General features: G+C 44.7%; 1 protein-coding gene across 1 annotated transcript in view; it reads left to right on the top strand.

The window, feature by feature from the left end:
* Nucleotides 1–21,938, top strand: part of LOC143930663 (alpha-2-macroglobulin-like protein 1) — a 177,732-nt gene that overhangs the window by 128,623 nt on the left and 27,171 nt on the right. The window contains exons 27-28 of the mRNA XM_077455162.1: nucleotides 1,897–1,962; nucleotides 5,118–5,280. Of these exons, the coding sequence (XP_077311288.1) occupies nucleotides 1,897–1,962; nucleotides 5,118–5,280 (229 nt within the window). The remainder of the gene's footprint in view (nucleotides 1–1,896; nucleotides 1,963–5,117; nucleotides 5,281–21,938) is intronic.

The following is a 21,938-nucleotide window of genomic DNA, read 5'->3' on the forward strand; positions in this document are numbered from 1 at the left end:
CAGAGCACCTAACTTCCATACTTTTTTAAAGTCATGAAGTACTGAACCCAATAGATTGACATCGAAACAACTAGGCTTAGGCTTCAGGAGTAGAAATTAGTGATAGCAGTGTCCATATTTCTGTCATTACAGGTTTTTTACTTTTACTTACCTGAACCCAATCATTCCAGTGATGGGGTTGAGCAGAGCAACTCCAGCCGCTGTGTCGGGTCCTCATTGGCTGGATTGATAGCAGCAGGAGCATTGGCTCCCGCTGCTGTCAATCAAAGCCAGTGACACGGAAGCCGGGGGTGGGGCCGTGTCCTGCTCTCTGTGTCAATGGACACAGCAGCAAGATTCAGCCAGTGCGAGTGCCACTCCCCCCCCCCCAGTGCGGTTCAATGTGGGGGCGTGAAGAGGAGGAGCCAGGAACACCGCTGATGGACCCCAGAAGATGAGGATTGGGCCCCTCTGTGCAAAAAAAAACCTTTACAACCCCTTTAACTTTGTTAGTAAATTTCAGTGATCTACTAGAAGATGTGAGAAGCAAGTTAAAAGTATGAAGGCATAGCTCCCAATTGTCCCTGATTTGGTCCCTCTGTCCCTCTTTCCTCCTCATTTGTCCCTCATTTTGGTCTGATCTATATAGTATATAAAATGCAACATTTATCTTTCAAAAAGTGTTTCCCAGTGCTAAACCTTTCATCCAGTTTCAAAATTTCTGCATTGGTAAATTTTACAAGCCAGTATAGGAATACAGGCAGTCTACGAGTTATATGACTCATACTTACAAACGGTAGGAAAACTACAGGAAGTGAGAGGAAATCTACCCCTAGGAAGGGAAATTCACTCCTGTATTATCATGGGAAAAAGGTGTCTCCACTGAGGCTTTATCACCAATCCTTGTTTCCATGACAACCCAAAAATTTTAAAACCCAATTGCCACAGGGACAGAAAGTGAGGTGAAATATTCTGAACTGGGGCACAGAAAGCAAAACAAACATTACAGTGATATTACCCCTTCCCTATGCTATCCAAAAACGGGAAAAAAAAATTTTTTGCCCGGAGTTATACTTAAAAAATGTTCCAACTTGCATACAAATTCAACTTAAGAACAAACCTACTTGTAACCCAGCAGGGAGGGTGTCCTATGACTATTCCTACATACTTTTGCTAATAGGTTCCCTTATCAAAAAGGTGTTCCCTTCTCAAAGTTGGGAGGTATGTAAAGGGTAAACATGGCTTACAACACCCAGACATTTGACAAGTCCTTTATTAAAAAAAAAAAAAAAAAAATCCCCAAAAATGTCCCACAGTGTAAAATCCAGTGTTTCATTGGCAACCATTGATGACAGTAAGCTGTCTTGTTCATCAATGATTGAATGTCCTAAAAGTTTGGTGCTCAAAAAACATCCAGAGCTGGTCAGATCACACCTAGCGAAACTCAAATTTTTAAATTTTTTCCCTCATAGAAACATAAAAACCTACAAATACTGGCACAGGCTACAAAGATAAAGGTGTTCTCCCCTTGGAAACAACACAGAATCCAAAAACTGATGAAAAGATTTCAAGTAAAAATGGAAAGCGCAACCTAATACACGTTATTACATTACACGTGACATATTTTATTTAAAATCATCTATACCCACAATAGGACATAAAATTATTTAAAAAGTCACAATTCAACCCCTAATGGGGACATGGGCAGCATTAAAATCTGACAGGAGTTGTATTCTCTTTACTCTGCTACTGCCTTTTAGCAGGAGGAGTGAGACTCCATGGAGGATGCAAATAGAGCTGAGAATTATGATGGGGAGATCTCACCTTTAGAGACCAATGAAATTTGGGGATCTCTTGCCTCCAGAACTGGTATATCACTGTTGAAATGCTGACCCTTTAAATGTATTTTTTTTTCAGGATGATGAGGTCACACAGACTGCTTTTATTCTCATCTCTCTACTGGAACACCAGACTGTCCATAATGTAAGTTCTTTGATCTTATCAGTCTTCATATTTTCTTGACAAGTCAGACAACCAAAAACAGCACACAAAGTGACATGAAAGAAAACCTTAAAGCGGGATTAAACTCCCATGCATACATTTTACCTATAGGTAAGCCTATAGTAAGGCTTATCTATAGGTACAGTAAATATCTCCTAAATGTGCACCATTTATGAGATATTTACTTTTGATACAGCCAGTGACGTCACTGCATGCCGTTCCTTCAGAGCGCATGTATCGGTGACGTCACCAGCTGCATCAAAAGTTAATATCTCATAAACGGTGCACATTTAGAAGATATTTACCTATAGAGTCTATCGCAGCTCCAGCCACTCACACAGCTGGAGTCCGTGAACCCAGAAGGAAGACCAGGTGAAGATGGAAGCGTCTTCTAGCCGTGACAGTGTGTTGCTGGAGGGCTTTGTTTTAAGGTAAGTTTCACATAATTTGTGATATGATGCAAAAAACAAAAACAACGGTTTACTGTTGCTTTTATTTCTTAATTCTGTTCAGGACTAAAAAAATTGATTACATAAATGTCTTAGGTCTGCTTCACACCAGGGAATCGCACAGGAACGTGCCCACGATCCTGTGTGATTCCTGTGTGATTTGAGTTCAGTGCATCTTCAGTCCATTTATTTGAATTGGCTTAAATTGCACTGGTTTGCAACAGACGTAGTGCATGCACTATTTTTAGAAACGCATTACAACTGAATTGCATGGTACTGTGGTACCATGAGATCCGGTGCAGGCAAATGCCCTGCAATTAGGGTGTCATTAACTTTACACTGACACCAGCTGCAGATTTCAGACACAGAGCGGTGAGAGCAGCTAGGCGCAGCTGCCAGTCCCATTCACCATAATGGCAGGTTGCTGGCAGTTGCAGCTATTCTCGGCTCTCCGCACAGTCAGTGACCTGCGGTGATCGCTGCTGGACTCATACACAGTGCACCCAGCAGTGATCACAGCAAATAGTCACTGGCTGTGCAGAGAGATGCGGATAGATGTGGCTGCTGGCCACCTGTCATTATAGTGACTGATGCCGGTGGCTACCTACCTGCTCTCATCTGCAGTTGTAAACAGAATATTCCTGCTACTACAATTCACACGTGTCAGACATCCCCAGTTTCCGGGGACAGTCCCCAGATTGAGGACACTGTCCCTGGACCAAGTCAGTCCCTGGTTTTGTCCCCGGATTGGACTTAAACAGGGACTGGGGCAATTTCAAAGACAGTCAGTGCAGAATAAAAAATCTGAATTACACACCTCTGCTCTGCCACTCCTCCTAGCTTAGGGGGTGTATTTTTTCCATTATCTGTGCCCCTTTCTGATGATCATGTGCTGGTTGGAGCGGAGGGAATATTTCTTCAGTTTCGGGCACATGCCCATTCAGCTCTGCTCGCATGTTCTTCTGACTTGGCTCTAGTCCTGGCCAGCCGCCTGCCTGCTTATCTCCTTGCCTTCCCTGGCGGTGTCATTTTCCTCTGCTCCCCACCCAGTAGTAGCCGGGGCCTGGAGAGTTAGCCCTTGTACACACAATCAGAGATTCCGACGGAATGTGTCCGATCAGAGCGTTTTGTCGGATATTCCGACTGTGTGTGGTCTGCATCGGACTGTTTCCGTCGGAATATCCGTCGGACCAAATTTTCCAACTTGCCGGAAATATTTTCCGACAAAATGCTCCGATCGGACATACTCCGATCATGTGTAGAGAATTCCGATCGGACAAAGTGCCACACATGCTTAGATCAAATTCCTACATCAAAGCTATTGGCTACTAGCCTGAATGTATTCCCATCGTAACGAAATTACGTCATCACGTTCTGAAAGATTGGATTTTCCGACAACTTTGTCAGACCGTGTGTATGCAACAGTTTCGGACAAGATCCGTCAGACAAAATCCGACGGATTTGGTTGTCGGAATCTCCGATCTTGTGTACAAGGGCTAAGACTTGACACGCTGTGAGGCAGGCGGCGGCGATGGGCAGAGAGTCACTGATTGGCGCCATTACCAGTAAAAAAAAAAAAGTCCCCTGATTTAATTTTAAAAATCTGGTCACCTTACCCTTAATCACTGGTGGGAATATAGTCTAAGCCCCCGTACACACGGTCGGACATTCTGCCAACCAAATCCGTCGGATTTTGTCTGTCGGATTGTGTCCGAAACTGTTGCATACACACGGTCGGACAAAGTTGTCGAAAAATCCGATCTTTCAGAACGTGATGACGTAATTTCGTTACGATGGGACTACGTTCAGGCTAGTAGCCAATAGCTTTGATGTAGGAATTTGATCTGAGCATGCGTGGCACTTTGTCCGATCAGAATTCTCTACACATGATCGGAGTATGTCCTATCGGACCAGTTTGTCGCAAAATATTTCCAACAAGTTGGAAAATTTGGTCCGACGGAAACAGTCCGATGCATACCACACACAGTAGGATTATCCGACAACATGGTCCGATAGAACACATTCCAACGGATTCTCCGACCGTGTGTACGGAGGCTTAGTCATGTCTTTTCTGTTAAAAAATGAATGAATAGATGTCTGACATGACTTAGCCCCCATACACACAGTCGGAGAATACAAATAATTTGGCAGTTAAAAGAACTTTCATGTGTGCATTTCATCTGTGTAGTTTTTGTAATCCTATGTGTCCATGCACACATAGGCTGTTATCAGGGTTTTTTGGCAGGAGAATTTTCTTGCTGGAAAAAAAAGACCCAGAACTAGTGGGTATTAAGAGTTTTTCAGCTGTAAAAACACTCTAATTCTGATAAAAGCTTACAAACACTGAAAAACGCAGGCAGTCAGCGCTTATCAGCGTTTTTGAGCCATAAGCTTTCATAGGAGTATAGTTTTGCTAAAAATTAAAAGCTAAAAAACTCTTAAAAACGCTACTGCAAAAACACTGCAAAAATCACGATACAGCTAACACTACTGGCGTTTTTATTACGTTCAGTGTGCAAAAGGCCTAAAAATTTTGGAGCAGTTTAAAACTATCCTAATTCTGACAAACGCCCACCTTGATTCACTATACCACCTGAAGTATTCTGCAGATATGAGTCCAGTTTTATGTAGGTTTTTTTTTTTTGTTATAATTCATTCTATTGCTTATGGCCCACTTTTTGTGTCTAGAAACGTATTGTGGAGAATGCCAAATCCTGCATTACGAAAGGAGCAGAAACTGCAAAATCATCACATGCATTGGCTCTCCTGGCATATGCCTTCACCTTGTTAGGAGACAGTGAGATGAGAGCGCTCATGCTAAAACGTCTGGATGAACATGCTAAGATAGAGGGTAAGTAGTACTGAGCAAAATGTATATAAGTGGAATTACTGCGCTACCAAAAAGGAAGAAAAAGCTGCTGACACTGCAATGTGACTTAGGCCCCTTTCACACTGAGCCGTTTTTTTTTTTAAAAAAACTCCTGTATAGCGCCTGAAAAAAAACGCCCCCTTTCACTCCAGTGTGAAAGCCAGGAGGGCTTTCACACTGAAGTGGTGCTCTGGCAGGAGAGTAAAAAAAGTCCTGCTAGCAGCATCTTTGGAGCGGTGAAGGAGTGGTGTATTCACCGCTCCTACCCATTGAAATCAATGGGGCAGCGCGGCTGTACCACCGGCAAAGCGCTGCCGTGGCTTTGTGAGCGGTTTTAACCCTTTTTCGACTGCTAGCGGGGGTTAAAACCGCCCGCTAGCAGCCGAATACCGTTGCTAAAATGGCGCTAAAAATATCTCCTCTTTACCGCCGGCGCCACTCTCGTCCCAGTGTGAAAGGGGTTGGATATTGAAGATGAAAAGTGTAGCGCAGTATGAAAGGACAAATGTACCAATGACAATCCTTCAAAGGATGATTGATAAAATGGTGGGTGTCAGTATGTGAAGTGACACCATGTGAACAAAGATAATGGAGATCATTACTGTTCACTTACATTATTTCTCATTTGTGTACATTTATTAAGTGCCAGCATGGTGGTGGTACATGTTGAATGACCAAATCGTGTACAAAAATCACTTATGAAAACAATATATTTATCAAAATATGTTACAATAAAAAAAACGCATCAGAATCCAAGCTTGGTATTACACCCTGCTTGAGTGAAAATAATGGATTTCTAAGATAATGAGTCTATATGTGAAGACAGTTGTGCATCATCATCTGTTAGAAGATCGCCAAAGATGTGCGTCCATCACCCAGGGAGGGGGGCAGGTACTCTTACCGGAATGTGTGGACTCTAATGCTAGCGGCAGAGAGTCAAACACGTATGGAAGCCAGAAATCCGTCCTTGCAAAAATCAATATGGAGACGGTTGTGGATCATCATCTGATCCCCAAAGATCACCATCACCCAGGGAGGGGGGTAGATACTCTTACCAGAATGTGTGGGCTTTAATGAGGCAGTCATGGAAACATCAAACTCAGATACTCCAAACAGAGGAACGAGCGTGAAAGCCAGAACTCCGATCGACCATCACTGGAACTCCAAGATGATAATACCAACCATGGATGTTCATGGAAAGATTTAAAAAAGGAAAGGCTCTCCATAGTATAGATCAAAAATTACTGCATATTTATTTAAAATAAGTGCAAACACCAATGCCCATGTGTTCAAAGTATGTAATAATAAAATCAATGGGATCACATGAATGAATACAAAAGTTCAATGTGTGGTAAGCTGACCCGCTAAAACCGTTGCGCTTCATCCAATGGGACTTCAACTGGGGTATGGGCCAGCTCACACACTGCGCATATGTATATACATTTCATACCAGTCATGTTACAGATGGTATAATTCGTTTTTCTCTGGTGTATTTCCAGCGCTGAGTTAGATCACTCATGACCGTCGGCGTTTTCAGCACTGGAAAACAGGCCAAATACCTAAAATGTGACGTCACGTGTGCAGCCCAAGTCTTGATATCATCGGGCTCATAGGCGCACATGTCGTCTTTGAGATGTTAACCAAACCTCGTTGTGAATTTACGGGCGTGATCTTGTGATAACGCGGCCGCAATAACAGTCGTCTATGGGATAATAACCAAGCCTCATTGTAAGTGTATTATTTACCCTACAGCCACGATCGTGCCATAACATGGCCGATCAGCCCACTAAAAGATGTATAAAAATCACAATAATCAATCAATGCTGTGGACTCAAACCAACAAGAACCAACCCAATGAGACTATGAATTATCAAAGGGCCCAAGAGGGTGTATATAGAATGATAAATTGAAAAAATGAAATGAGGTAAATACTAAACTAGGGAAAAAGGAAAATAAGGCATATAAGTATAAGAAAGGGAAATTATGCTTGATTAACCACTTCGTCCCTGGACCATTTGGCTGCCCAAAGACCAGATCACTTTTTGCGATTCGGCACTGCGTCGCTTTAACTGACAATTACGCAGTCTTACGACATGGTTCCCAAACAAAATTGACATTCTATTTTTCCCACAAATAGAGCTTTCTTTTAGTGGCATTTGATCACCTCTGCAGTTTTTATTTTTTGTGCTATAAACAAAAAAAGAACGACAATTTTGAATAAAAAAAGCAACATTTTTAACTTTTTGCTATAATAAATATGCCCCAAAAATATATAAAAAAAAGATTGTTTTCCTCAGTTTAGGCCAATATGTATTCTTCTACATAGTTTTGGTTAAAAAAAAAATGCAATAAGCGTATTTTGATTGGTTTGCGCAAAAGTTATAGCAATAGCATCTACAAAATAGGGGATAGTTTTATGGCTTTTTTATTATAATTTTTTTAGTAATGGCTGCAATCTGTGATTTTTATCAGGAATACGACATTATGGAGGACACAGACAATTTTGACAAATTTTTGGGACCATTGGCATTTTCACAGCGATCAGTGCTATAAAATTGCATTGGTTACTGCAAAAATGTCACTGGCAGTGAAGGGGTTAATCACTAGGGAACAGTGAAGGGATTAAGTGTGTCCTATTGTGTGTTCTAACTGAAAGGGCGATGGGACTGTGCAGAACAGATGACAGATTGCTGCTCATACTCTGAGGGGAGCAGACAGATCGTCTGTTCACACAGAGAACCAGAAACTGTGTGTTTACACAATTCCCAGTTCTCCGAGTGCCCTGAGCGATCGCGGGACCCGGCAGTGATCGCGACCGCTGGGCACTCGCATTGGCTCTGTGGGCAAGCAGGGATCGGCTATGGTACCGACGTACCACAAGAGCGATTCGCACAGCCGAGCCATGTCGCCGCCGTATAACTGCGGCAGCTGGTCGGCAAGTGGTTAAGAAAAACATTACTGTCCCATTCAGCACTCATGCCAAAAGGCATATAGGATTTAAGCTTATAAATTCATAAGGTTTCTAGACGAGATACTACTCTGAGACTGGAATCTCCTCTCCAATAGGGAATGAATTTGTCAATTATCTTAAATTGGGTACCAAAATAATCTTTATTATGGTATTGTAAATAGTGTTTAGGGACATTATGGTTAGTCCGCCTTTCTTTATGCTTGCTATATGTTCATTAACCCTGACTGGAAACTGTTGTATGGTACGCCTTACATATTGCTTTTTGCAAGGACGGATTTCTGGTTTCCGTGAATGTTTGACTGCCGCTGGCATTAGAGTCCACACATTCTGGTAAGAGTACCTACCCCCCCTTCCTGGGTGATAGAAGATCACCAAAGACGTGCGTCCAACAGATGATGATCCACAACTGTCTTCACATATAGACTCTTTATCCATTTTTTCATCCCAGCGGGGGGTGTAATACCATGCTTGGATGCTGATGAACTTTTTCATTGTTGCATATATACATATTTTTTATTGTCACATGTTTTGATCCATATATTGTTTTCATAAGTGATTTTTGTAAACAATTTGGTCATTCAACATGTAGTACCGCCATTCTGGCACTTCTTTAGTGTCATATTATTTCTCATTTGTGTAAATTTATTATCTTATCTTTGTTCACATGGTGTCACTTCACATACTGACACTCACCATTTTATCAATCATCCTTTGTAGAATTGTCATTGGTACATTTGTCCTTTCATACAGCGCAACACTTTTAATTTTCAGTATTGAGCGAAGAACAGAATTTAAACACAAGTTATTCAAGCCCAGCGATAGCCAACCCATTTCCGTTTGTGTTTGATAGAGGGGGGGAAGAGTTAAAATCTATGTGTGTCTGAATATTTGAAGGGTGTCAGATAGAAAAGTACAGTAAGTGAGGGCAATTCACCCAATGATAGAGATAAGATTTATTGTCATTGTAGAAAACAAGTTCACAATGAAATTACATTTTACTCCACACATTATTCATGCATCACAAATATCAACCATGCATTTACCACAGAAGATTTAATTATACCAAAAATATAAAAAGTGTCCCCATATTAATAACTAGACAAGACAATAAAGTAAGACTTTGTTTTTTGTTTTTTACTAAAGGCAAATCCACTTTGCACCACAAGTGCAAACTACACTTGAAATTGCACTGAAAGTGCACTTGGAAGTGCAGTCCCTGTAGATTCCGAGAGGGACATCCAAGGAAAATAAAAAACAGCAATTTTTATAGCTTGCTCATGATTGGATAATAAAATCAGCAGAGCTTCTCCTCATTTCAGATCTACCCCTCAGATTTACAGCGACTGCACTTCCAAGTGCAATTTCAAGTGAATAACTCATAATTCGTACATAACCCCCCATGTGACTTTTTATTTCATTCCTGCATTGATAGCCTTAATAGCCCTGGGAAAGAAGCTCTCTTTTAAATCTATTTGTCCTTGTTTTAATCACCCTCAAACGTCTCCCAGCTGGCAATAATTCAAAGAAATGACAACCAGGATGAATCTGGTCTCTCACTATGTTTCCTGCTTTACAAAGGCAACAAGCCTCATATATTTCTTCTAGGGAAACAAGCTCACACCCTACAATTTTCTGCGCTGTTCGAACCACTCCCTTTAGAGAACTTTTATCTGCCTGCGTACAACTAGGATACCAAACTAGAATACAATACATTGATGTACTCTCAATGGCAGAACACGGCAGCTTCACGGCTCGCACTGCACATTTGTGAGTAACGCTGCGCTCTCTGAGTGGACAGGCAATATTCTGGGACCTGTGACATGTCCCAGAAGATTGCCGAGAGGAATTGGGAGAGGAGGAGTTGCCTAGGCATCCCGTAATCGGAGAATAGGAAGTGGGACAGGAAGACCCACTCCCCCCTCCCCCCAAAAAAATGACATGCCAAATGTGGCACGCAAGGGGGAGAGGAGTGCTTAAAGCGGAAGTTCCACTTTTGGGTGGAACTCCACTTTAAGATCAGGTTATTCGCTGTAGACCATTTCACAATTCTATCAACCTCTCTCATCATCTCCAGTGATATAACCGATTATGTTTGCACACGACACTGCCGTAATTATACTATTGGTCTCATAATAGGGGGTGCAAACATGCAAACATGTGTACAGCGCATAAAGAAAGGGACTTGACACACAGCCCTTAGTTTTCGCTTGGAAGGAGCAAGGTTGGTCTTAAGAATCAGGTTGATCCGTTTTGAACTCCCTTTGGTTGTTCACCAGCTTATCCTGTCTTACAGGGGGTTACAGGGGGTATCTTCCCTATACCTGTCCAGTGGTGTAGCATAGGTTGTCAGTGCCTCAGGCAAGGCAAGTATTGCTCATACTAACCTGTGGACCATTAGTCCGTTCCACCAGAATATATTAAGGTATGTCTAGTCTTCATTGACGGAGAAATACAGTGCCTTGAAAAAGTATTCATACCCCTTGAAATTTTCAACATTGTCATGTTGCAGCCAAAAACGTAAATGTATGTTATTGGGATTTTATGTGATCGACCAACACAAAGTGGCACATAATTGTGAAGTGGAAGGAAACTGATAAATGGTTTTCAACATTTTTTACAAATAAATATGTGAAAAGTGTGGCGTGCATTTGTATTCAGCCCCCCTCAGTGAATACTTTGTAGAACCACCTTTCACTGCAATTACAGCTGCAAGTCTTTTTGGGGATGTCTCCACCAGCTTTGCACATCTAGAGATTTAAATTTTTGCCCATTCTTCTTTGCAAAATAGCTCAAGCTCTGTCAGATTGGATGGGGAGCGTCTGTGAACAGCAATTTTCAAGTCTTGCTACAGATGCTCAATTGGATTTAGGTCTGGGCTTTGACTGAGCAATTCTAAGACATGAATATGCTTTTATCTGAACCATTCCATTGTAGATTTGGCTGTATGTTTAGGGCCGTTGTCCTGCTGGAAGGCGAACCTCCGCCCCAGTCAAGTCTTTTGCAGACTCTAATGCCCTGTACACAAGATCGGACATTCCGACAACAAAATCCAATGGGATTTTTCCCAAACTTGTCTTGCATACATACGGTCGCACAAAGTTGTCGGAAAATCCAATCATTCAGAACGAGGTGACGTAAAACATGTACGAGGGGACTATAAAGAGGCCAGTAGCCAATAGCTTTTGTCTCGTAATTTATTCTGAGTATGCATGGCACTTTGTGCATCGAAATTGTCTACACACGATCGAAATTTAAACTGTCAGATTTTGTTGTTGGAAAATTTTAGAACAAGGTCTCAAACTTTGTGTGTCGGAAATTCTGACGGAAAAAGTCAGATGGAGCCCACACATGATCAGAATTTCCGACAACACAGTCCAATCGCACATTTTTCATCAGAAAGTCTGACCGTGTGTACGGGGCATAACAGGTTTTCTTCTAAGACTGCCCTGAATTTGGCTCCATCCATCTTCCCATCAATTCTGACCAGCTTCCCTGTCCCTGCTGAAGAAAAGCATCCCCACAACATGATGCTGGTGTGTTCAGGATGATGTGCAGTGTTAATTTTCCGCCACATATACTGTTTTACTTTTAGGCAAAAAGTTTAATTTTGGTCTTCTATGACCAGAGCACCGCTTTCCACATTTGCTGTGTCTCTCACATGGCTTCTCACAAACTGCAAACAAGATTTCTTATGGCTTTCTTTCAACAACGGCTTTCTTTTTGCCACTCTTCCATTAAGGCAGTGTTTCTCAATTCCAGTCCTCATGGCCCACTAACAGGTCATGTTTTCAGGATTTCCCTCAGATGAAACAGTTGGGGTAATTACTAAGGCAGTGAAACTGATCAAATCACCTGTGCAAAATAATGGAACACCTAAAAACATGACCTGTTAGTGGGCCATGAGGACTGGAATTGAGAAACACTGCATTAAGGCCAGATTTGTGGAGTGCACAACTAATAGTAGTCTTGTGGACAGATTCTCCCACCTGAGATGTGGATCTCTGCAGCTCCTCCAGAGTTACCATGGGCCTCTTGGCTGCTTCTCTGATTAATGCTCTCCTTGCCTGGCCTGTCAGTTTAGGTGGATGGACATGTCTTGGTAGGTTTGCAGTTTCGCCATATGCTTTCCATTTTCGGATGAGATCTCGGGGAACTGTTCAAAACTGGGGATTTATTTAATAACCTACTATAATCCTTTAAACTTCTCCACAACTTTATCTCTGACCTGTCTGGTGTGTTCCTTGGCCTTCATGATGCTGTTTGTTCACTAAGATTCTAACAAAAATCTGAGGGCTTCACAGAACAGCTGTATTTATACTAAGATTAAATTACACACAGGTGGACTATATTTACTAATTAGGTGACTTCTGGGCAATTGGTTCCAGTAAATTTTTGTTATCAAGGGGTATCAGAGTAAAGGGGCTGAATACAAATGCACGTCACACTTTTCTGATATTTATTTGTAAAAAAAATTGAAAACAATTTATCATTTTCCTTCCACTTCACAATGCCACTTTGTGTTGGTCTATCACATAAAATCCCAATAAAAAACATTTACATTTTTGGTTGTAACATGACAAAATGTAGAAAATTTTGAGTGGTATGAATACTTTTTCCAAGGCACTGTATATAAATGGAGAAAGATTTGGATATGGTACAGTGACACTGAGGAATTCCTCACTTAGGTTGTCATTAGGGATGAGCCGAACACCCCCCCGGTTCGGTTCGCACCAGAACATTCGAACGGACCCCACGTTCGTTACGAACGTTAGAACCCCATTGAAGTCTATGGGACTCGAACGTTCGAAATGGAAAGTGCTAATTTTAACGGCTAATATGCAAGATTCTGTCCTAAAAAGGGTTTGGGGACCTGGCTCCTGCCCCAGGGGACATGGGTCAATGCCTAAAATGTTTTTAAAAATGGCCGTTTTAGCGGGAGTACTGATTTTACTGACGATTAAAGTGAAAAAAAAGTGAAATATTCCTTTAAATATGGTGTTTGGGGGGTGTCTGTAGTATGCCTGTGAAGTGCCACGTGTTTCCCGTGTTTAGAACAGTCCCTGCACAAAATGACATTAAACGGAAATAACACCATTTAAAACTGCTTGCGGTTTTAATGTTATATCTGGTTCCTGCAATATGGTTGAAAATCATTCAGAAAAATGGCATGGGTAGCCCTCCCTGCCCATTACCAGCCTATTTGGGTCTTGTACGCATATTAAGGGGAACCCTGTACCCATATTAAAAAAAGGAAATGCGTGTGGCCCCCAGGCCCTATATATTTAGAACAGCAGTATACAGGCGGTGCAAACAAGACAGGGACTGTGTAGGTTTGTTGTGTTAAGTTGAATCTGCTTGTAATTTTCAACTGGTACATTTTTAAAGTGTAGCTCCAGTCAAAAAAAATATTTTTAAGCTTTTTGGAAAACATAGGGAAGGGTTATCACCCCTGTATAATTTGTTTTGTCGTCCATCTTTTTTCATCTCACTTGCTGCTGTCTCCTTGCGTTTGCAAGTAGGAGATGTTTGTAAGTTGGATGTTTGAAAGTAGGGGCCTGCCCTATATGCTCTGCAGAAATGGCGGAACAAGGTGTTGGTTTTGCCACAACATTGTAAGCCCTCAAAGTGACTCTTGGTGGGCGCTGGAGCGCCCTGCTGTGAACGATTATATCAAGAATTGTAATTACATGCCATTGTTGAACAGTGGTAGAAAAATTGACCTTTGGTGGTTGTGGTGCTGGTGCCACAACACTATAAGTCCTCACCGTTACTCTGGGTGGGCACAGGAAGGGGCCCTCCTGTGAAATATTATATCAAGAATTGTAATTACATGTCCCTGTTAAACAGGGGCAGAAAAATTTGGCCTTAGGCACTGCTGCTGGTGCCACCACACTGCAACCTCTGCCATATACTCTAGTTTTATTGCAGGAATTAGCCCTGCTGCAAAGCATTGCATCAAAAATTGTACTTAAACGCCCCTGTTAAACAGGGGCAGAAAAATTGGGCCTTAGGCACTGGTGCTGGTGCCACCACACTGCAACCTCTGCCATATACTCTAGTTTTATTGCAGGAATTAGCCCTGCTGCAAAGCATTGCATCAAAAATTGTACTTAAACGCCCCTGTTAAACAGGGGCAGAAAAATTGGGCCTTAGGCACTGGTGCTGGTGCCACCACACTGCAACCTCTGCCATATACTCTAGTTTTATTGCAGGAATTAGCCCTGCTGCAAAGCATTGCATCAAAAATTGTACTTAAACGCCCCTGTTAAACAGGGGCAGAAAAATTGGGCCTTAGGCACTGGTGCTGGTGCCACCACACTGCAACCTCTGCCATATACTCTAGTTTTATTGCAGGAATTAGCCCTGCTGCAAAGCATTGCATCAAAAATTGTACTTAAACGCCCCTGTTAAACAGGGGCAGAAAAATTGGGCCTTAGGCACTGGTGCTGGTGCCACCACACTGCAACCTCTGCCATATACTCTAGTTTTATTGCAGGAATTAGCCCTGCTGCAAAGCATTGCATCAAAAATTGTACTTAAACGCCCCTGTTAACCACTTCAGGACCGCCGTATTGCCAATGTACGTCAACACAATGGCACAGGCAGGCACAATCACGTAGATGTACGTGATTGCCTTCCAGCGGGTGGGGGGTCCGATCGGACCCCCTCCCGCTGGTTACGGCGGTCCGGTTCGCTCCAGGAGCGCTCCGTGATGAGGGGATGGCCGTTGGTTTTCGGCCACCCCCTCTGGATCGCTCCTGGCCAATGAGAAGCTTCCTCCCACTGTGTATTGTTGACACAGGAAGGAGGAAGTGATGTCATTCTCCTCGGGGCAGTCTTTTTGACCGGACTACGAGGAGAAGACTAATAGTAAGTGTGCACCAACACTACACTGACATGTAGGTACACACAGGCACACAAACCCCCCCCCCCGATCCCCGACCATCGGAATGGTTTTAACCCCCTGATTGCTGCTAGTTAACCCTTTCACCCCCTTTCACCAGCGATCACAGTATAAGTGTCACTGGTGACGCTGGTTAGCCAGTTAGTTATTTAGGTTCCCCGTCAGGTTTTTATATAGCGCCAGGGACCCCCATATACTACCTAATAAAAATTTGAACCCCCTGATTGCCCCTAGTTAACCCTTTCACCACTGATCACCGTATAAGTGTTACGGGTGACTCTGGTTAGTTTGTTTTTTATAGCATCAGGGCACCCACCATTTATTACCCAATAAAGGTTTAACCCCCTGATCACCCGGCGGGTGATATCAATTAGGTTTTAGGGTCAGGGTCTGCGTCGCCCCAGGCAGCGCTAGGTTAGTGCCAGTACCGCTAACACCCACACGCAAAGCATACACCTCCCGTAGTGGTATAGAATCTGAACAGATCAATATCTGATCTGATCAGATCTATACTAGCGTCCCCAGCAGTTTAGGGTTCCAAAAAAACGCATTGTTAGCGGGATCAGCCCAAATACCTGCTAGCACCTGCGTTTTGCCCCTCTGCCCAGCCCACCCCACCCCAGTGCAGTATCGATCGATCACTGTCACTTACAAAACACTAAACACATAACTGCAGCGATCGCAGAGTCAGGCCTGATCCCTGCCATCGCTAACAGGTTTTTTTGGTAGCATTTTATATTCAAATCCGGAAGGCAGTGCTTGGTTTTCGGGGTCCCGTACGTGGCTAGGCTCCCAAAAAGTCCCCCACATGTGGTATCCCCGTACTCGGGAGAAGCAGCAGAATGTATTTTGGGGTGTAATTTGACTTCTGCCCATAGCATGTGTGAGCAATATATCATTTAGTGACAACTTTATGCAAAAAAAAAAAAGTTTGTAATATTCCCGCAACTTTTGGCAAAATATAAAATATTCCATGGACTCAACATGCCTCTCAGTAAATAGCTTGGGGTGTCTACTTTCCAAAATGGGGTCATTTGGGGGGGTTTTGTGCTATTTTGGCATTTTATGGCCTTCGAAACTGTGATAGGTAGTGAGGAGTTAAATCAAAAATTTGCACCCTTAGAAATCCTGAAGGTGGTGATTGGTTTTCGGGGTGCCGTGCGCGACTAGACTCCCAAAAAGTCCCACACATGTGGTATCTCCATACTCGGGAGAAGTAGCGGAATATATTTTGGGGTGCAATTCCACATATAACCATGGCATGTGTGAGCAATATATCATTTAGTGACAACTTTTTGTAAAAAATTTTTTTTTTTTTTTTTTGTCATTATTCAATCCCTTAGGACAAAAAAAATAAATATTCAATGGGCTCAACATACCCATCAGCAATTTCCTTGGGGTGTCTACTTTCCAAAATGGGGTAATTTGGGGGGGATTTGTACTGCCCTGCCATTTTAGCACCTCAAGAAATGAGATCGGCAGTCATAAATTAAAAGCTGTGTAAATTCCAGAAAATGTACTCTAGTTTGTAGACGCTATAACTTTTGCGCAAACCAAAAAATATACGCTTATTGACATTTTTTTTACTAAAGACATGTGGCTGAATAAATTTTGCCCTCAATGTATGACTACAATTTAGTTTATTCGATTTTTCTTATAACAAAAAGAAGAAAATATCTTTTTTTTTCAAAATTTTCGCTCTTTTTCCATTTATATCGCAAAAAAAAAAATCGCAGAGGCAATCAAATACCATCAAAAGAAAGCTCTATTTGTGGGAAGAAAAGGACGCAAATTTCGTTTGGGTGCAATATTGCATGACCGCGCAATTACCAGTTAAAGCAGCGCAGTGCGAAATTGCAAAAAGACCTCTGGTCCTTAAGGTGTTTATTGGTCCGGAGCTGAAGTGGTTAAACAGGGGCAGAAAAATTGGGCCTTAGGCACTGGTGCTGGTGCCACCACACTGCAACCTCTGCCATATACTCTAGTTTTATTGCAGGAATTAGCCCTGCTGCAAAGCATTGCATCAAAAATTGTACTTAAACGCCCCTGTTAAACAGGGGCAGAAAAATTGGGCCTTAGGCACTGGTGCTGGTGCCACCACACTGCAACCTCTGCCATATACTCTAGTTTTATTGCAGGAATCAGCCCTGCTGCAAAGCATTGCATCAAAAATTGTACTTAAACGCCCCTGTTAAACAGGGGCAGAAAAATTGGGCCTTAGGCACTGGTGCTGGTGCCACCACACTGCAACCTCTGCCATATACTCTAGTTTTATTGCAGGAATTAGCCCTGCTGCAAAGCATTGCATCAAAAATTGTAATTAAACGCCCCTGTTAAACAGGGGCAGAAAAATTGGGCTGCTGGCATCACCCAGAACCAAAAATGTTCTTCCAACATATCAGCGGAGGAGGAAGAGGATAGACAATCAACATAACAGGACAGTCACTCAGCATCAGCATAGGCAGTCTTGAAGGGATGTGGTATTTCAAAAAAAATTATTCGGTTACATCAGCTTCAGGTGCTTGGTAGCTGTGGGTGATCCAAGACTGATTCATCTTGATGAAGGTCAGTCGATCAACTGATTCGGTGGACAGGCACACCCTGTGATCGGTAACAAAGCCACCAGCAGCACTGAAGGTGCGTTCCGAAAGAACGCTGGATGCAGGACAGGCCAGTAGCTCAATTGCATACTGTGCAAGCTCTGGCCAGTGATCCATCCTCAAGACCCAGTAAGCCAGAGGATTTTCGGTGGGAAAGGTGTCCAAGTCTGACCTTGCCCCTAGGTATTCCTGCACCATGTAAATCAGACGCTGGCGATGGGTGCTGGAACCAATCATACCTTGGGGCTGCGGACTAAAAAATTGTCTGAAAGCATCATTCAGACGGCCACCTTCTCCACCGCTCCTTCTGACCGATGCCTCAGCAACACGTTGTCCAGGACCAGGAGTTTGTAACCTCCCAGTCTCTGGGAACGCGTTGCACAGAGCTTTCTGCAAGGCCTCCCGGAGATGTCTCATCCTCTGCTCCCTCTGCGATGGCAAGATAAGGTCGGCAACCTTACCCTTGTACCGTGGATCAAGGAGAGTGGCCAGCCAGTAATGGTCCCTCTCCTTGATCCGAAGAATACGAGGATCCTTCCGCAGGCTTTGCAGGATCAGGGAGGCCATGCAGCGTAGGTTAGCTGAGGCATTCGGTCCGGAGTCCTCTGGGTCACTAAGCACAACATGATCCGCAGCTACCTCCTCCCAGCCACGTACAAGTCCACGTGTTTCTTGGGACTGTAAATCATCCCTATAAGACTGCTGCTGCTGATGCTGAGTGCCAGCCTCCACCTCCATGCTGACACAATCATCCTCCTCCTCCTCTTCCTCCTCCTCATCCTCTTCCTGTGTGATGGGTGGCACAGCAGGAACACTGTCTGGATAAAGGGGTCCTTGAGAGGCAAGGAAGTCCTCCTCTTCCTGCCTCTGTTCTGCCTCAAGTGCCCTGTCCATTATTCCACGCAGCGTATGCTCCAAGAGGTGGACAAGAGGTACAGTGTCACTGATGCATGCACTGTCACTGCTCACCATCCTTGTGGCCTCCTCAAACGGTGACAGGACAGTGCATGCATCCCTGATCATGCCCCACTGGCGTGGTGAGAAAAAACCAAGCTCCCCTGACCCTGTCCTGGTGCCGTAGTCGCACAGGTACTCATTGATGGCCCTCTGCTGCGTGTGCAGCCGCTGCAGCATGGCCAATGTTGAGTTCCATCTGGTGGGCATGTCACATATAAGGCGGTTCTTGGGCAGGTTCAACTCCTTTTGGAGCTCAGCCAGCCGAGCAAAGGCATTAAATGATCGGCGGAAATGCACACAGACTTTCCTGGCCTGCTTCAGGACATCCTGTAAGCCGGGGTACCTGCCCAAGAACCGCTGCACCACCAGGTTAAGGACGTGAGCTACACAGGGCACATGGGTCAGTTGTCCCTGTCGGAGGGCGGAGAGGAGGTTGGTGCCATTGTCGCAAACCACCATTCCTGGCTTAAGCTGGCGTGGCGTCAACCACCTCTCGGCCTGCCCCTGCAGAGCTGACAAAACATCCGCCCCAGTGTGGCTCCTGTCCCCCAAACAAACCAGCGCAAGCACGGCATGGCATTGTTTTGCCTGCGTACTTGCGTAGCCCCTGAAACGCCTACGGAGCACCGCTGGTTCTGAGGACAGAGCACTGGAAGAGGCCATGGAGGAAGAAGAAGAGGAGGGGGTGGAGGAGAGAGGTGTGTCACAACCAATAGTAGCATTTTGAAGGCGTGGTGGCGGAACAACCTCCAACACTACTGCACCTTGTCCTGCATCCTTCCCAGCAGCCAGAAGAGTGACCCAATGGGCCGTGAAAGACAGGTAACGTCCCTGTCCATGCCTGCTGGACCATGAGTCAGCGGTAATATGCACCTTACCGCTGACCGCCCTGTCCAGCGAGGCAAGGACATTGCCTTCCACATGCCGGTAGAGAGCCGGAATCGCCTTCCGTGAGAAAAAGTGGCGTTTGGGGACCTGCCACTGAGGAACCGCACATTGTACAAACTCACGGAAGGGGGCCGAGTCTACCAACTGAAAAGGCAGCAGTTGAAGTGCTAGCATTCAACCGCTGGGCATGTGGATGGCTGGGAGTGAACTTCTTCTGCCGGTCCAGCAGCTGGGGCAGGGACATTTGCCTGCTATAATCGGACGTGGGTGTACCGCTAGCAGAGTTCCCGGAAGCACTTGGCTGTGACACACCTAATTCTACACCTTCATTCCTCTCAGAGCAGGTTTCAGAGAGGACTGAAGGTCTAGTGGGGTTGGAGATGCCAGCTGATGAGGAGCAAGGAGAGGTCCGCTTTGTTCTTTGGTGTGGGTCTTTGAGGTACGCTTGCCAACGAGCTGCATGGCAGGTCAACATATGTCTGGTCAAGCATGTGGTGCCCAAGCGGCTGATGTTTTGGCCACGTGAGATACGCTTGAGACATATGTTGCAAATAGCAGCGGTGCGATCTGATGCACTCGTCTCAAAAAAGGCCCACACCAAAGAACTTTTAGAATAACGCGCAGAGGCAGCGCTCTGCACAGACGGAGCTCTGCGGTGTGATTCAGTCGGTGTGCTGCCCCTAAGCTGGCCCCCGGAGGGCATCCTGCCTCGTTGGACATGTGCCTCCTCCTCCTCCTCCCTCCTTCCAGGCACCCACGTGGAGTCAGTGCCCTCATCATCCCCTCCCTCTTCATCGCTGTAGCAAACCTGGCAGTATGCTGCAGCTTGTGGAACATGACTGCCAGATTGCTGTCCTTCTTGAGCATCCCCTCTCTCTGCGCTCACGCTACTGCCTTCCTCTAGCTAAGTGTCATCATCAGAGCCCACCAAACACTGGGCATCCTCCTGGAGCATGTACCCAACACTGTGCTCAAAGAGTTCAGGAGACTCCTCAGGAGGACGTGGTGGGTCTAGGGAAGGAGTCACTGATGATGACATTGAGAGGAAGGAAGACGATGCGTTGGCAGCTGCTTTGCGACTACCCTGAGACTGGGTGAGAGAGGATGAGGAGGATGAAGAGGGCTTGGTCATCCACTCTACCAAGTCGTTGGCATGTTGCGGTTCAACATGTCCAGCTGCTGAAAAGAAGGACAAGCATGTCCCATGGCCACGTGCTGATGACAATGCACCGCGTCCACGACCAGCACTGTTGTCTCTAGACACAGAGCCTGCTTGCCCTCTTTTATCGGCTCGCGCCTGTCTGCCTCTCCTTGCTGGCCTTCCAGACATGGTAATGGCCTGAAGGGAGTTGGGTAAAACAGCAGTTGGGTAGTTTATATTGTGCTGGAGGCACACACAACTTCCAATAACTCCTGCAGATGGCAATTGGGCTCAAATAGAGAACAGCTATGTAGGTGGATTATAGCGGTATGTACTGGGTACAGAGCACGCAGACAGCACGCACTATCTCCTAACACTACTGACTGCAAGCTCTATTATTAAAGATATATAAATATAGTGAAGTGAATAGTGAATATAGTGGTGTATACTGCGGTCAGGGCACAGACAATAACCACTACACAACAGCAAGATAGGAAATCAGCCAAAAACGATCGGTGTGTACTGTGTTGAAGGTACACAGAACACCCACTGCTTCAGATGCTAACACACTACACGAGGCCGCCTCAATGGCGGCCTTATATAGTGTGGGGCGTGCACTACACAGCCTCAGCTATGATTGGCCACAGGCATCCTGCCTGTGGCCAATCATGGCTCTCCTCGCTGCTGGCGCTGCGATTGGCCAAGCATGCGGGGTCACAGTGCATGCTTGGCCAATCATGAGCCAGCAATGCACTGCGCCATCGCAGTGCATTGTGGGCCGTGAGCGCCATGCGAATTTTGACGCGAACGGACCAAGTGTTCGGATTTCGCCGAACGGACGAACAGCCAATGTTCGAGTCGAACATACGTTCGACTCGAACACGAAGCTCATCCCTAGTTGTCATGCATGGGACACACAGTGCAATGCAGGCAGGCAGCCAGAGAGTGGCACAAAGTATGTGTCTATGGGTGCATGCTTTTATCAAGAAGGTGACAGCATCAGCTCCTCCCCCTCCCCTACTTCCTCATTCTCAGGACACAGATCTATCAGTCTCCCTCATCCTGTGTCCTATAATCACTGCTGGTCTGGGGAAATTTTTCTCCCCTAAGAATGTTTCGTCCAGGACAACTGCCCTTGTGATCCACCCATGCTATGCCGCTATACCTGTTCCAGATCAG

This window comes from Lithobates pipiens, unplaced genomic scaffold, assembly GCF_037356315.1.
Source record: "Lithobates pipiens isolate NorthernLeopardFrog02 unplaced genomic scaffold, aLitPip1_a1.2 Scaffold_25, whole genome shotgun sequence".
Classification (NCBI taxonomy): domain Eukaryota; kingdom Metazoa; phylum Chordata; class Amphibia; order Anura; family Ranidae; genus Lithobates; species Lithobates pipiens.